General features: G+C 39.3%; 1 protein-coding gene across 4 annotated transcripts in view; it reads left to right on the top strand.

The window, feature by feature from the left end:
• The window catches only part of GRIA1 (glutamate ionotropic receptor AMPA type subunit 1), a 327,528-nt gene that overhangs the window by 161,935 nt on the left and 151,902 nt on the right, over positions 1 to 13,691 (top strand). For all 4 annotated transcript variants that reach the window (XM_073010569.1, XM_073010568.1, XM_008015072.3 and 1 more), the window contains exons 3-5: positions 1,383 to 1,622; positions 4,836 to 5,020; positions 10,442 to 10,495. In XM_073010569.1, the coding sequence (XP_072866670.1) occupies positions 1,383 to 1,622; positions 4,836 to 5,020; positions 10,442 to 10,495 (479 nt within the window). The remainder of the gene's footprint in view (positions 1 to 1,382; positions 1,623 to 4,835; positions 5,021 to 10,441; positions 10,496 to 13,691) is intronic.

The raw sequence follows: 13,691 nt of genomic DNA, 5'->3' as shown, positions 1-13,691 counted from the left end.
TCACAATCTTTTATGCAGCAAATGTGAAGTATGAAACTCTAAAACAGGGACAAAGTATGCACCACTTCCCAACTGTAGTTGACCAAAGAAGACTTTTATTTTTTAAGGAGCATCTTGTGGGGCTATTATTTCATGAAACCTTCTGGGCAATGGTCGCATAGTGTAATTTGAGATCCCATACACAATGGCAATGTGGGGTTCTAGAAGCAGGTGATATGGTAAAAAAGAGTAAAGGATCTAATAGCATTAACTTTTTTATCTTAAAAGAAAAAAATAATAATACCTAAGTCACAAGGATGTGATGAGGACTAAATAGCCCAATATATGTAAAAGGACCACAGAGCTCTCTAAAATACTCTTCTTATGACAAGGATGAATGACTTTCCTCACCATCCACCTTGGAAGGGCAATTTTTAGGCACTGAAGATGGCCTTGGGGTTGGTCTCACTGGGGCAAAGATTATGAACTCTCCTCCTATATCATACAGTAAAACAAAGTTTAGGAGCTGACTGACTTGGAGTTTAATCCCATGACCTTGGTCTTTTTAGCATTATATTTTAACTAGAAGTGTAATCAACCGCAAACCAGGATTGGTAACTGCACTGGGATCCTACAGAATCGATCTTGTGGGTATGTTCTCACAGCTAAGCTATTACTATGACTGATACACTGGGGGGTCTGAAAATCAGCTAGCAAGATGTACAAGCACAAAATGAGCATTAGCAGACAAACGAACACTGAGAGTTAAGGGCCAGACTGGGAAAATCAACACTTGTTTTCTTAAACATGTATCAGCAGCAATAGCTGGATTCTTCCTGTAGCACCTTTTTATGCTTTGCCTTTAACTGATAGACAATGTGAGGGAAAGATCATTAGATTAAGAGTCAAGATATCTGCTCAACTCATATGTCCTAGCTGTGCTACCTTGAACATGTTCAGTAAATTTCTGAGCCTTGGTTTCTTCCCTTTAAAACAATGACTCAGTCATCCCTTTCTAACCTCAACAGGGTCATTGTAGAGACCAAGTAAGGTAATAGATGAAAGTGTCTTATATATATGACTACTATAATTAATAACCATGACAACTTCTGGCTTGTAATAGATACCTAATAAAATTGGATTTACACAGATGAAGGATGTGTTGAACAGGTGAATGTGTGAGTGGGATGGTTAGATGGGTAGGATGGATGGACAGTTGGATAGACTGATGTGTCAAAAAGACTGATGGATGGATTGGTTTGTTGGATGGGTAGATGAATAGATGATGGTTGGGTGGATAGTTGATGGGTTGGATGGATGAACTAGTGGATGGATTCATTTTGGAGTCATCTGACCAATTTTGCAGTCTTCTATTCATTAATCCTCCTCTTCTCTTCTTCTAGTCTGTTCCCAGTTCTCCAAAGGAGTCTATGCCATCTTTGGGTTTTATGAACGTAGGACTGTCAACATGCTGACCTCCTTCTGTGGGGCCCTCCACGTCTGCTTCATTACGCCGAGCTTTCCCGTTGATACATCCAATCAATTTGTCCTTCAGCTGCGCCCTGAACTGCAGGATGCCCTCATCAGCATCATCGACCATTACAAGTGGCAGAAATTTGTCTACATTTATGATGCTGACCGGGGTAAGCCAAGGGTTAGGGGAGGGAGACTTTTGAGGGATGGAGAGAAAATTACCAGCAGAAAGGAGAATGATGCCTCACTGCTTCCCTGAAAAATGTGGGAAAATTATCCAAAATGCTTTATTTCTGAGAAATCTGACTGATTTATCAGTAGCTAACCTCTAATTCATTTTGGAAACGCATTTATCAGTAGTAACCTCTAATTCATTTTGGAAACGCATTCTGAGAATAATTCTCTTAATGCACCAAGTCGCTCTACAGCTCACCAAGCTTTCATGGCTCCTGAGTCCAAACTCAATGCCAAAGGATCTCAGACTTTGGAGTCAGACAGATTTGAATCTGAAACCTAGGTTCTGTCTTCTCCAGTTGTTTGACTTTGGACGAACTCTCTCTGCCTCAATTTCAGCATTTGTATAATGGGGATAAAATTCTCTATACCTTCATTTTCTCATGTCTATAATGAAGACAAAAACAGTCTCTACCTTATAAAGGTTTTGTGAAACTGAATGAGATGACTACAAAGTGTTCAGTGCCTGCAACATAGTAAAAACTCAAAATTCTTTCTGGTGTTAGATGTTATCATCATCATGATCATCTTCATCGTCATCATAATCTTCATCCTTCTCTGGGCTTTCTAGTTCTTCCTCCTTTGAATTTAACATCACATTTTCCAAATGTTTTCTATACTTTTTCCTCTCTATGTCTTTACTCATGTTATTCCAGTTTTCTGGAATGCACTTCCCTTCTCCAATCTACATCTGTAAATCCTTTTCCTCTTTTGCAGGCTGTTCAAATACCACTTTCCCTATTCCCCAGTTCTCTGGATGGGAGCGCTCTCTCCAACTCCCGTAATGTTTGTCTTGTACTGTCTTACCTTCCCACTGTATACTAAATAGTCTTGTAATAATTTAGTCACTACTGGTGTAAACAAATAAATGGGTCATGCAAGGCCTGAAAGGTGAGACAGGAGTACAGTACTGATGTGGTTGCCTGCAGGGAGTCTTAGAAGACTTTTGAGTTGGAGAGCAGTTTGTGAAAGTGATTTTTCAGGCAGTTAGGCAAGCATTGTTCAGATGGGAAGGAGCCAACAGAAGAAGAAACCAGAAACACCCTATTTTCTTTGATTTTCCCTTCACTGTCCCCACTTTGATGACTTCCCCTCTCAGACTGCAACTACTTCAGGGGTCACTTGGAGGTCTATTTCAGGACAGCTTTGCAGCATAATGAAACTGGAAGCCTGGAAGTAATAAAGTTGGAAAAATGTACCTTTGCTTGTGTGAGATCATCTCTGGGGCCAGCAGAAGCACCCACACTCTCAAAAGAGCTCCACCTACCTCAGAACTCAGAGCTCAGAGCTCTGCCATTTATTAGCTGTGTGACCTTGGACTAATGACTAAATCTCTCTGAGCCTCAATTTCCACACTGTAAAATAGGGATAATAATAGTATCTACCTTGAAAGATTAAGTGAATTAAAACCGGTAGAACAGCGCCAGACACACAGTAAATTTTCAGTAAATGTTAATCTCAAACACACCAAACAACTTGTACTGAAAAGGAAACAAACATAGGGAGGCATAGCAGAACCAATCTACAGATGATTCTTGAGGCCAGGTACTATATTGGTCACTGTGGAAGAGGTTAGCAGTGTTACTGAAAGTCAGAAATGACATACATACAAAAAATTAATCCATGCAAAATCAAAATAATATCTGTGAATAATTAATAATGACACTCCCCCCCAAGATGTTCATGTTGTGATCACTGGAAACTGAGAATATGTCTATGTTACATGGCAAAGGAAAATTAAGGTTACAGATGGGATTGAGGTTGCTAAACTATTGACCTTTAATAGGGTGATTATCCTGGATTATGTTGGGGGGACACAATGTAATCACAAGGTCCTTAAATGTGGAAGTCGGAGTCAGAAGAGTCAGTGTCAGAGTGGTGGAATGTGAGAAAGACTCGACCACCATTACTGTCCTTGAAGATGGAAGGGGCCATATGCCAAGAAATGCAGGTAACCTCTAGAAGTTGGAAAGACAAGAGAGTGGATTCTCCCCTAGAACCTTCAGACACCAACACAGCCCTGCTGACACCTTGATTTTAGCCTAGGACACCTATCTCAAGCATCTTACCTCAAGAACTGTAAGATAGCACATTTGGGTTGTTTTAAGCCACTAAGTGTGTGGTAACTTGTTACAGCAGCAATAGGAAACTAATACACCATCTAATTCTCCAAGAAGAAACAAAGCAGCATTCAGTAGTGGCCTCTCTATTCATTTACCTGTAAATCAAAAGAGAGTAGTTTAATTCAGGACACATTTTAGTCAGTTAGTTAGTTAGTTAGTTAGTTAAGACAGAGTTTCACTCTTGTCACCCAGGCTGGAGTGCAATGGCACGACGTGGGCTCACTGTAACCTCTGCCTCCCAGATTTGAGGAATTCTCCTGCCTCAGCCTACCAAGTTGCTGGTATTACAGGCACCCACCACCATGCCAGGCTAATTTTTATAATTTTATTTAGTAGAGATGGGTTTTCACCATGTTTGCCAGGCTGGTCTCAAACTCCTGACCTCAGGTGATCCACCCACCTTGGCCTCCCAAAGTGCTGGGATTACAGGCATGAGCCACGGGTCCCATCTCCCCAGGATGCATATTAAACACCTACTGTGTGAGAGACAAAGTATTAGGTATTAAAGATACTATATTGAACTTTCACAAATTTGATCAGCAGTTATTAGGTGACCACTTAGTTGCTAGGTTGGCACATTTAATAAGCAGTTACTGAGTGTCCAATAAAACTAACTGCTAATATTTATAAAACCCTTGCAGGTATCAGACTCTGGTATGTGTCAAACATTCTCACTTAATCCTCATAATGACACTATGAGGTGGGCATTATTTACACCACACTTTACCTTTGAAGAAACTAAAGTTTGAAGAGGCTAATGAACCTGCACAAGGTCATTTAGCCATATGTTGGATTTGAGCCTTAGACTGTGTTTTTTAATCACTAGTTCTACCATCTACTATGTTCAGAAACACAGTGCCTGACCTCACAGAGTTCAGACTTTTGCAGCCAGAGAAAACCAGAACTAATTTTGGCAGAAGAGTGGATTTGGGGGTAGCCAGGGGAGGTAGGTGCCTGATGGGAGTGGGTGGTGCCCACAAATCCTGATTGTCTGTCATTTCTCTATCCTAATCATCCAAACTTCAGGCTTATCCGTCCTGCAGAAAGTCCTGGACACAGCTGCCGAGAAGAACTGGCAGGTGACAGCAGTCAACATTTTGACAACCACAGAGGAGGGATACCGGATGCTGTTTCAGGACCTGGAGAAGAAAAAGGAGCGACTGGTGGTGGTGGACTGTGAATCAGAACGCCTCAATGCTATCTTGGGCCAGGTAGTGAAAGCAGCAAGGGCTCAGGGTGGGTGTGGGAGGTGATTCAGGAATAGCCAGATACACTTTTGCCTTTAAAGAGGCTTCTTGACTAGGTGAGACTAGATGACTTCCATCTCATTTTCCATAATTCACAAAATTTAATTCTGAAATACTACAAACAATAGGAGCCTTGACATAGGGCTTCAAATGGTTCTCAGACCTGTTAACTCCAATGTATCCCTCTTTTGTGAAAAAAAAAGAAGAAGAAGACGACGAAGACAAAAAATGCTGGGTGCAGTGGCTCAGGCCTGTAATCTCAGCACTTTGGGAGGCTGAGGCAGGCGGATCACCTGAGGTCAGGAGTTCAAGACCAGCCTAGCCAACATGGTGAAACCCTGTCTCCACTAAAAAAAAAAAAAAAAAAAAAAAAAAAAAAAAAAAAAATTAGCCGGGCATGGTGGCATGTACCTATAATCCCAGCTATTCAGGAGGGTGAGTCAGTGAGGCAGGAGAATCTCTTGAACCTGGGAGGTGGAATTTGCAGTGAGCCAAGACTGTGCCACTGCACTCCAGCCTAGGCAACAGAGCAAGACTCTGTCTCAAAAAATAAAAATAAAAAATAATGATAAATTACATTTCATTTTAGAGTTTATGAAATGTTATCATATTAGGAACACAGCTTATAGAGGCAAATTTCTGGGTTCGACTCTGGACTCTGTCTCTCGTGATCCAGGGTTTGGCATCTCATTCCTTTCACCCACTTACCTGTTTTATTACCTGTTTTAAGAGGCTAATGAAGCTGCAGCCACCTTTCTTTCTATTGTTTCCTTGAACATGCCCTTCACTTTGAGAAATCAATTCATGGTACATTCTTCTATAAACAGGCCATTGTAACCTCAACAGTCTTGAACTAGATCTCTCTAAACTGTGCTTCCCCTAGTCTCAGAACAAAAGCACGTGCCCACCACAGAATTAGCAGGATTTTTTTTGTAGATTCTTTATCTTTTTAAACTAGTTTATGTATTCAGATTCAGAACTAGCAAGGTAGCAGATGTTGCAATAACTTTTGAACAATGTCATACAATAAAATTGATAGTTTTAGGTACTTGACAACATGACAAAGTTTGTTAATGGCCTTCAAGACCCCTGGGGCCCTCACAGAGAATCTCGGTACTAGGACAGCTATCACTCAGAGACCTCAGCAATAGAACAGGGAGAGAGTTTGAATGTTATGGATTCTTTAATACACTAACTGTTCTACTTCGTAAAGTATGAATTTGGCCTTCCCTCTTGGAAAGAGAAACCCATCAAAAATTGTTCCCATTGAGATGGAAGTTCTCTGGGCCAGAGTCAGGGATTTGAATTCCAGTTTTCAATTCAGGCAGGATAAGACAATAGTGAAGAGAAGAGATAAAACCAGACTGGCTAGGGTTCAAATCCCAACTCTAGTATTTACTGGCTTTGTGACCTTGACCAGTTTTTTTAATCTTTCTACATCTCAAGTTCTTGATCTGTAAAATGGGCATCATCCTCATAATAGCCACCTTTAGAGGGCTCTTGTGAGAATTAAAAGAATCAATTAATGTGTAGCACTTAGAACAGAGTCTGCCCCACAGTAAGTGACGCATGCAAGCATTTGCCTATTTTTGCTATTCCTAGTGCCTACTAGGACCGGCTTCTTGAGTCACTTCCTTCCTTGGGCATAAGTGAATCCATCTGTAAAACATGAATGAAGGCCTCTGTTCTATAAAACTGATAAAAAGACAAGATAATGGAGTCAACGGAAAAAGTGCTGAATGATAATGACATATTAATAGACGGATGACCTATTGTATGTTGTTCTATGGTACAGACAATAGTCATTGCTACTATTTTTTGAGTGTGTATGGTATACCAGATACTAGGCCAAGCCTTTTCCATGCATAATCCTATTTCATTCTCACATCAACTATGTAAAACAGCTTTTATCAATTCCCCTATTTTATAGATGAAGAAAAGAGAGATTATACTTGCCCAAGATCTCACAGCTAGCTTATAATAAAAGCAGGAAGTCAAACCTTTCTTGGTCTGGCCACAGAGCCCAACCTCTTAAACATGCAACTTTTCTGCTTCTGCTATCTACAATTAACTCCTCTGTCAAAGGGTAAACTTGCATTTTGTAAAGAAGTGACCTGTTTGTATGGGTATTTTAGATTGTAGCTTATTAACATTTTTTAAAATTGTCATAAACTTGCATTTTGTAAAGAAGTGACCTGTTTGTATGGGTATTTTAGATTATAGCTTATTAACATTTTTTAAAATTATTTCATTCATCTATTTTGAAAAGTAAGACCAAAGAGTTGAAAGGATTTTACAGATCACTTGATTCATTGCTTATGCTCACATTTTATAGACAGAATGACTGACGGTCAAATTGATTAAGTTATTTGCCTTAGGCTCAGACAGCTAGTGAATGACAGTAATGAGCCTACAACTTACATCTCTGACTTACAATCTCACACTTAGCATCATCCTGGACTATCTCACATTCAGTAACTGGGAACATACCTGGGATACAGTTACGTTAAGTAACTGCATGCGGTCTAACATGAAATTTTTCACCTAATCTGAGGGAAAAAAAAAAACAGTGACTCAAAATTCCATATAGGGAATTAATTGCCTGTGTCTGTCTCCAGCCTCCCAACTAAAATTTAAGCTCGGCGATGGCAGGGATTTTTGTTTTATTTTCTTCCCTGCTGAGTCCACAATGCCTTGGATAGTGCTTGGCACCAAATAAAGTATTCAATACGTTCTTTTTAGTGAATTAAAAGAATAAGGAATCAATGAAGCCTCTAAGAAAGTTCTTAAATGTAAGATAAATCTGGATTTCTATACGTAGTCATTGGCTGGATAAGAGCCTTTAAGATGGATGAAAGGGTGTGTCAGGAGGCCCAGAGAGCATGTGAGGGCTGGGTTTCACAGTGCCGTTTTGCAGGCTGAGTGATGGATGCTGAGAGTCCACTGGAGAGGATGGCAGGAAGATAAACACATAATCGAGAATATCCTCAGAAACCATTAGAAAGAGTTTAGGGTTTATTCTGTAAACAGTGCGGAGTCAGTGAAGGTTTGTGAGCAAAGAACAGGGTTATTAGACTATAACACTTTATCAATATATGATGCCAAAGCATATAATACAGTCATTAAGCACAATATGAGTTAGAAGTGAGAGTAGACCAGGACCTGTTGAGGCCATCCATCACATCCCCCTATGTTATTGTCTTCATGGTGCTTGTACCTGCTGAAATCTTGTTTATTATCTATTTATATGTTGACCATCTGGCACCCTACTAAAATGTCAACTCAACTCAATGAGGGCACGGAGACCTTGCCTCACTTGCTCAATGCTGTTTCCCCAGCACATAGCATAGTGCTTGGCATATAATTTATGTTCAATAAATATTTGTTGAATGGATTAATTCGTTAATCATAGAGAGTTTTACAGAGGCGTTGAGATTGGAGCTCAGCCATTAAGGATACGAACAATCAGAGAGAATGGGAGAGGCCATTCAGACACAAGTATTGTGAATGAAGGCAATGCATTCGGAATGAGCTTTGAAGTAATGGGGGTCAGTGAGGTGATGGACCCCTTGTGAAATTGCTTCTTACATTTACAACACCTTTCTCAGTTTGTTACCCTGTATGTATTTATCTGTTCATGTATTTATTATGGATCTCCTCTCAGTAAAGTGTAATCTCCAAGAGGGCAAGCACTATGCTTCTTTCACCTTTCCACTGTGTTGCCAACAGTGCTTCACCCATAGCAAGCACTTAATACATATTTGTGAAAGGAAGTTATTAGAGGAGGGAAGGTCAATATATAGGTTGGGGATTAGATAGATGGGAAGGTTGGTATCAGGTTGGATCACATGAAAGTGCCAGTTTTTATAAGTCAAAAAAGTCATCAGTTATCAGCTGTTTCCTATGTTTCAATTTGTACTTTCATCTTGTGGGGATGACATTTCTCCATTGCCTGAATGTGGTTGGTTTTAAAATATCATGTATTTGCTGTTTTGTGTTTATTAGAAGCTGAATAGGTTTTTGATAAAGGTATCTCATTGTTGAAAAGGCAGCAAACCATTTGACAAGCATATGAAAAAGTAATGAAGAATTATGAATAAAACTATCATCCCAATAGTATTTGAGCTCCTTGGTCTGGAATTTCACAATCTAACCACTGTTTCAAAGAATTCATTGTGTGTGCTTGCATTTAATTATTCCCCACATAAAAAAAAATGTGAGTCACTATGCACATACATCCAGTTAAGTAGATGTCTGAATGTGGATTTTAATAACCTTGAAAATTTATTCAGTTAGAGAAGCCCAAGTGCTTATCATTTGTTATATGTCTCCTTGCAACAGTACAGGCGGAGAGATACCAAGAAGAGTACACTAACCCCAATTTGATGATTAAAAAAATAGGGAATTAGATTAAGTTAATTTGCAGGCTGAGCTAGGTCTAAAACCAAGGTCTGTAGTCTTAACCATTCATTATTAGGTGTGTTTCCTGCCCAAGCAAACTTCTGGACAGTTCTTTCCACAAATATTTTTTCTACCTGTGATAATTAGGGATAGTCTGCATTTTGGGATAAAAGGGTTTTCATGGGCACTAGTTCTTAATGATTAACCATAATCAAACATCAAATGGAAAAGTTCACAGGAGTCAGGTCCCTGTCCTGATGCTGCCACCAAGCTACTATCGGATCTGGGCAAACCACTTTCCCTCTTTGGATCTTGACTTCCTATCTGTACAGTGAGAGGTTGGACCAGATGATCCTAACCTTCCCTTCCAGCTTCTAACTTGGGCGATCCATTAATGTCTGAGTACCCAACTGATTTGGGGAGGAAGGCACAAAATTCAGAAAAAGAAAGAAGAGCATCTACATATGGTTCATGCAAGGAATTGAAGGTGGTCATCCACCTACCCATCTGACTGTTCGTTCACCATCCACCTATTAACTCATCTGTCCTTCCGATCAGCAAATATCATCATGACAGATTTCATGCAACATAAGATTCCCACCTAAAGAAGAATCTTCACATACAAAGAAGGTTTATGAAAGAAAGAATGCAGTGAGCGTTTCAGATGGGTCCTTGGGGTTACAGTAACAGCACTCTACCCTTGGAATCAGACAAAACTGATTTCAAATTCTGCCATCTGCCACTCAAGAGCTGTAAGATTACAACTTACAGAGTTTATATAATAGACACTCCATGCCTATTCCTTATTTGTAAAACAAGGATGCTAACAATGCCACCATCCTTGGAGTGGTTGGGATACTGTATTTCGAGTGCTTAGGATAGGGCACATTGTAAGTACTCAATATCAGTTGCCATTATTACTGTTGCTGTTGTGGCTTTAATTGTTAGTACGATTAATGAGTCTCCACCTATTATGTTTTGTAGATTATAAAGCTGGAGAAGAACGGCATCGGCTACCACTACATCCTTGCAAATCTGGTGAGTAGAGCACTGCAGGCTCTTAACTCAAGGCTTCTCCAGGTTTGGGGACCTACCTTGCCTCTTGCTGATGTGAACTGAGTAGGTGGAAGGGGCAATTCAGGGCTGTAATGAGTCTTGGCAATAATAAATTTTTATCTTCTCCACATCCCACTCATCAAACCACAACACACTGTTCATGAACCTCTAACCTTCCTCAGAAGAGAGCATACTGGTGGAGCAAGGCTTTATCATCTTCACAATTCCAGCTTTAATTGGCTTTGCCCCTTGGCAATAGGGACAAAATCACCACATCTTTGAATTAATACAAGATGTCTTGATCCTACTGTTTTGGGCCCTCTATTTTGACCCCAGTGATAGTTTTACTGCTTATAAATACATTTACATCGCAATTACACTAGTATTGACAAAATTTTAACCAGAAACAACTTCCCAGCATGAACAATATTATGTCCACTTAGTTTATATTTACTTTTCTACATGGCATAGATAAGTCTGTTTAAAATATATATGTATGTGTGTGTGTATATATATATATATATTTGTTTTAACATACTACAGATCATTGTATCGAGTGCTACTGTTTTTTATATTACAAAGAAAACAACTCATCAAATCATTTTTTGTATATATTAAATTTTACCTACTAGCATGTACCATTATGAGTTTTCTTTTGTAACCACTATTTCTGTGAAGTCTATTTTTTCTGGGTCATGTTTTACACCTCAACTTTTTTATCATGAAGTTTAATTCTTCTAGCTTTTCTGTCCAAAGCCAAATGTAATTTCATTTGGTGTTTAACCTCATTTTTAAAGGCTTTATTGAGATATATTTTATAAAGCACACAATTCATCCATTTAAAGTGTACAATTAAAAGGTTTTCAATATATTCACAAAGTTATGAAACCATCACCACAATCTTATTTTAAAATTCTTCATCACCCCTAGAAGAAATCCCTTACCTCTTAGCAATGACTCCTTATTATCCCCCAAGCTCCTCCAGCCCTAGGCAACCAATAATTTACTTTCTATCCCTATGTATTTGCCTATTTGGAGCATGTCATATATGTGAAATCATACAATATGTGGTCATTTGTAATTGGCTTCTTTCACTTAGCATAACATTTTTAAGGTTCACCCATGTTGCAGCATGTATCACTACTTGATTCCTTTTTATTGTCAAACAATATTTCATTATGTGCATATACAACATTTTCTTTATCCATTCTTCAGTTTATGCACATTTGGGTTGTTTTCACTTTTTGGCTATAATGAATAATGCTGCTATAAAACATCAGTGCACCAATTTTTCACTTTAATATATACCTAGGCATAGAATTACTGGGTGATATGACAATTCTGTGTTTAACATTTTGAAGAACTCCAAAATTATTTTCCAAAGTGGCCGCATCACCCATCAAATTTTAATCAGTAACAAATTTTTCCATGTGACAGTTTGAATGATGGCAAGTTTCTCTTAATGATAACTATTTCTACAGTTTATTATCCTAGTCTGTCTTTGCAATTTTCCATGTTTCCATTAAGAAGTGGTTTCTAACTTTTTATCTATAACAAATTTTCAGGTTTTAACTTATTTAACTGAACATATAACTGGTTTCCGTTTTAACCATGTTGTTTTGTGTTGATTATCTCTATGAGCAATATTATTTGAACAAAAATTAATATTTGCTACTCATTTCTGGAGTAAAGGCCATTAGTGGAAATAAGGCACAGGGTGCATGAATCTAAAAATGTGACTAAAGCATCCTGCCTAATCCATAAATTCTGTCCCTCTTTCTGACCTGGCATCCAGCCTTAGATAGATCCCCACCTTACTCTTCTTTCCCCTTCTTCAACTAACTTGTATTGGCAATATTTCAGAGTCAGGACGTGAAATAAGAAGGGCTTAGGGTGGTAGGTTAATTTAGGCCCAGCTGTTAATGGCTAAATGTATTACTTTTCTCAGAGGTATTTGCATTTTAAATGAGGGTGGCTCTCCAGACACTTTTGGGGAACCAAGAGTCTCACCCTCCAAAGACCATTTGCAAAGATGGAACTTTTGACTTTGGAGTAAGGAAAGCCCATGACATCCCTTGACTCCCAGATCCTCAGTGCTAGAGTGGACTCAGGAAGTCATCTCCACTTAAACCTCACTTGTTTCTAGGGAAACAACCAGCAAAGGGCTGTGACTTGGCCAAGGTCTCATGGTGAGGCAGCACCAGAGCTAGGCCTGTCACCAAGGGTAGCAGACAGTATTCAGGCCTTTTCTACAACTCCAGAGCACCTCTCAGTGAGACCTTGTAGGCACCCTGCTGCTTAAGAATACACAGAACAAACATAGAACAAGAATACACAGAACAAGGGTGGGGATACGCATAATTACCTCTCTGGGGTGAGACAGAAATTGCATACAGTGGCCTTAGAGTCACTGAAAGACCCCAGGTAATTACATTGCCAGCCTCCATCTGTTGCCCAGTAACCCTTCAGTCACAGCATCACCAAGTCAGTCTCTTGGGTTGTTATATCCTTCTGATATGCATTTTTCTTCTTCTGACCTAATGAGCTCTCAAATCGGTACAACTGCCAGCTAATAGGATGCAAATTGCATATACCATCCAAATGAAAAAAGACTTACATGTTCCAATAGATTAGTTGATAATTAGGCTTCAAATTACTAATTAATTCAGTTTGAAACATAGTCAAGTATGTGGTGTGTTTTCTTCCCCTTTCAGAGGAATAGTGCAATTTATAAGACGATAATTTTTAGAATTTCTGCCACATAATTAGTCTACTGCTGCATAGAACTGACCCACTCCTTCGGAATGTTTGTGATTAGGGTGTAATTATAGAGTTAGAGACCAAGGAAGGCTTCGAAAGGTTTAACAAAAGGAGGGAGCTATACTTTTATTTTGCAGTTCTTTCTGTCCCTGTCAGAATGCATGAGCTTCAAAGTAGCCAGCAGTATTCTTTTAGCAGATCACTTTGGAGGAATGATTTTGGGGTTCAAATAGCCACCTTTGAAGGGCTGCCGGAAGAGAGGAGGGAAGGGGATTGTAGGTCAGAGAAGAGAACTTATAGGCGAGAGTCAAAACAAACAAACAAACAAACAAAACACCTGTTTTTTGTCCAGGTGCCACTCTTAGCTGGCTCTGTATTCTTGGACAACTCTCCAACACTCAGTTTCCTCATCTGTCAA

The sequence above is a fragment of the Chlorocebus sabaeus genome, chromosome 23, assembly GCF_047675955.1.
Source record: "Chlorocebus sabaeus isolate Y175 chromosome 23, mChlSab1.0.hap1, whole genome shotgun sequence".
NCBI lineage: Eukaryota > Metazoa > Chordata > Mammalia > Primates > Cercopithecidae > Chlorocebus > Chlorocebus sabaeus.
Note: the sequence above shows the minus strand (reverse complement) of the source record. Positions and strands in the feature narration are given on the sequence as shown.